This window comes from Cyprinodon variegatus, unplaced genomic scaffold (genome assembly GCF_000732505.1).
Source record: "Cyprinodon variegatus isolate N-32 unplaced genomic scaffold, C_variegatus-1.0 Scaffold339, whole genome shotgun sequence".
NCBI lineage: Eukaryota > Metazoa > Chordata > Actinopteri > Cyprinodontiformes > Cyprinodontidae > Cyprinodon > Cyprinodon variegatus.
Window position 1 is genome coordinate 66,735 of NW_015150792.1, and position 1,764 is coordinate 68,498.

The window sequence follows — 1,764 nt, forward strand, 5'->3', positions numbered from 1 at the left end:
TAAAAACTCTAAAGCATGACTTTAACTGACTTAACTGAGTATTAAGGCCACTGAAAATAAAAAAAGTTAATTGATTTTTAAATTTTATTTCAGTATAGTATGAGAAAAAAAGTCAGAATTTTGACTTTCTTCTCAGAATTCTGACAGGTAACAAACCTGTTAGCATCAATCCATATCCATGTCTGTTTTAGAGACTAGTTCTCTTGTTTATAATCACCTCTGCTCTTCCATTAATGAAATAGCATCATGAGGGACCCCTCGGGCACGTGGAAAGTCGCCCAATTCCATCATTTTCCACCAATATGTTACACATCTTTGTCAGTGAAGCTGAGTGCATTCCTTCCTTCATAGAGCCCATCTACATTAAGATCCAGAATTCTGAGAATTTTCTCATATTATACTGAAATAAAACTTCTTTTTTTTTTTAGTGGCCCTAATCCTCTTCCATCCATTTTTTTTACCATGTTTTTTCCAATAACCCAATACCATGGTTTAGCTGGAGTCTTATTGTTTAAGAGCTGGCCAACCTGTGGTGTAAATTCCTCATGGTGTGAAGCTTGTTTTAGTTTTCAGGAGTTAAACAAGAACCTAAAGTAAAGTATGAAATGTTTCAGGGGATTAAATTTTTTATTTTTCTGCATCTCCAGGATGGCTTCGTGCAGAACGTCCACATCCCCATAGTCCGGGTCGATCCAGAGAACCGCTGCGCCGTCATGCTGGTTTACGGCACCAAGCTGGTGGTGCTGCCGTTCAGGAAGGACACGCTAACCGATGAGCAGGAAGGCGGAGTCGGGGAAGGGTAGGACTGAGTTCCTGTTCCTCCCCTGTTGCTCCTCAGGGTTATGATAATAATGTCCTTTATGTTTAAACCCTTAACAGACCCAAGTCCAGCTTCCTGCCCAGTTACATCATCGACGTCCGCGAGTTAGACGAGAAGCTGCTGAACATCGTCGACATGAAGTTCCTTCACGGTTACTACGAGCCTACGCTGCTGATTCTCTATGAGCCCAACCAGACGTGGCCGGGGTGAGTCAGTGATCAGACGCCGTTTCTAATCTGGACAGAAGCTTTTTATGGAGGGAAGTTTGTTCCATTATTGCTGAAAAGAAGAACATGTTAATGGAAAATTCAAATGAAAAACATTCTATTAACAAAAAAAAAAAAAAGGTTTTGAGAAAATGTTTTGTCTGATTTTCTTATGAATACTTCTTGGGGGGGGATTTAATATTTTGAAATGTTTTTATTTTTTCTAATTTTGTTTTTGGGTCATATTAGGTCACATTCTCTTTACTTGAAGCTCAAAACAAACAATCAGTGCAGTAGAAAAACATCTTTACTCCTTAATCAAGATCAAAGTCTGCCTCCAGAAGTAGAGAGTGTGATGTGTTAAACACAATAATAAAAAAAATCTTAATTCTTAAAACTAAATCTGAATAATAACGTATAAAAAACAATCAAATGTGTGTGCTATTTTTGAAAATACAAAAACCTAACCAAAATCCAAATAAATAAAAGAAATATATATGGGGAAACATTTATTTTCAGGTATAAAGTTTCATTTCTGCATCAGATTTTTTTATATCAATTCATGAAATGTAATTATATAAATAATTTGATTTCATAAATTCTAAAATGCAAATCGAAAAGTATACAATTCATTAAAGTCAATATGAAAGTAGAAATAAAAAAACATCTGTAAAACACAAAAAATAATAATAAAAAATACACAAAAATGTTTTTGAAAAAAAAAGCTTGCTAAATTAA

General features: G+C 35.0%; 1 protein-coding gene across 1 annotated transcript; it reads left to right on the forward strand.

Moving 5' to 3' along the window:
* The first annotated feature begins 605 nt into the window (after positions 1 to 605).
* cpsf1 (cleavage and polyadenylation specific factor 1) lies at positions 606 to 1,030 on the forward strand. Its single transcript, XM_015385434.1, has 2 exons — positions 606 to 799; positions 880 to 1,030. The coding sequence occupies exons 1-2, from the start codon at positions 606 to 608 to the stop codon at positions 1,028 to 1,030; spliced, it is 345 nt and encodes a 114-aa protein (XP_015240920.1).
* Positions 1,031 to 1,764: the final 734 nt, after the last annotated feature.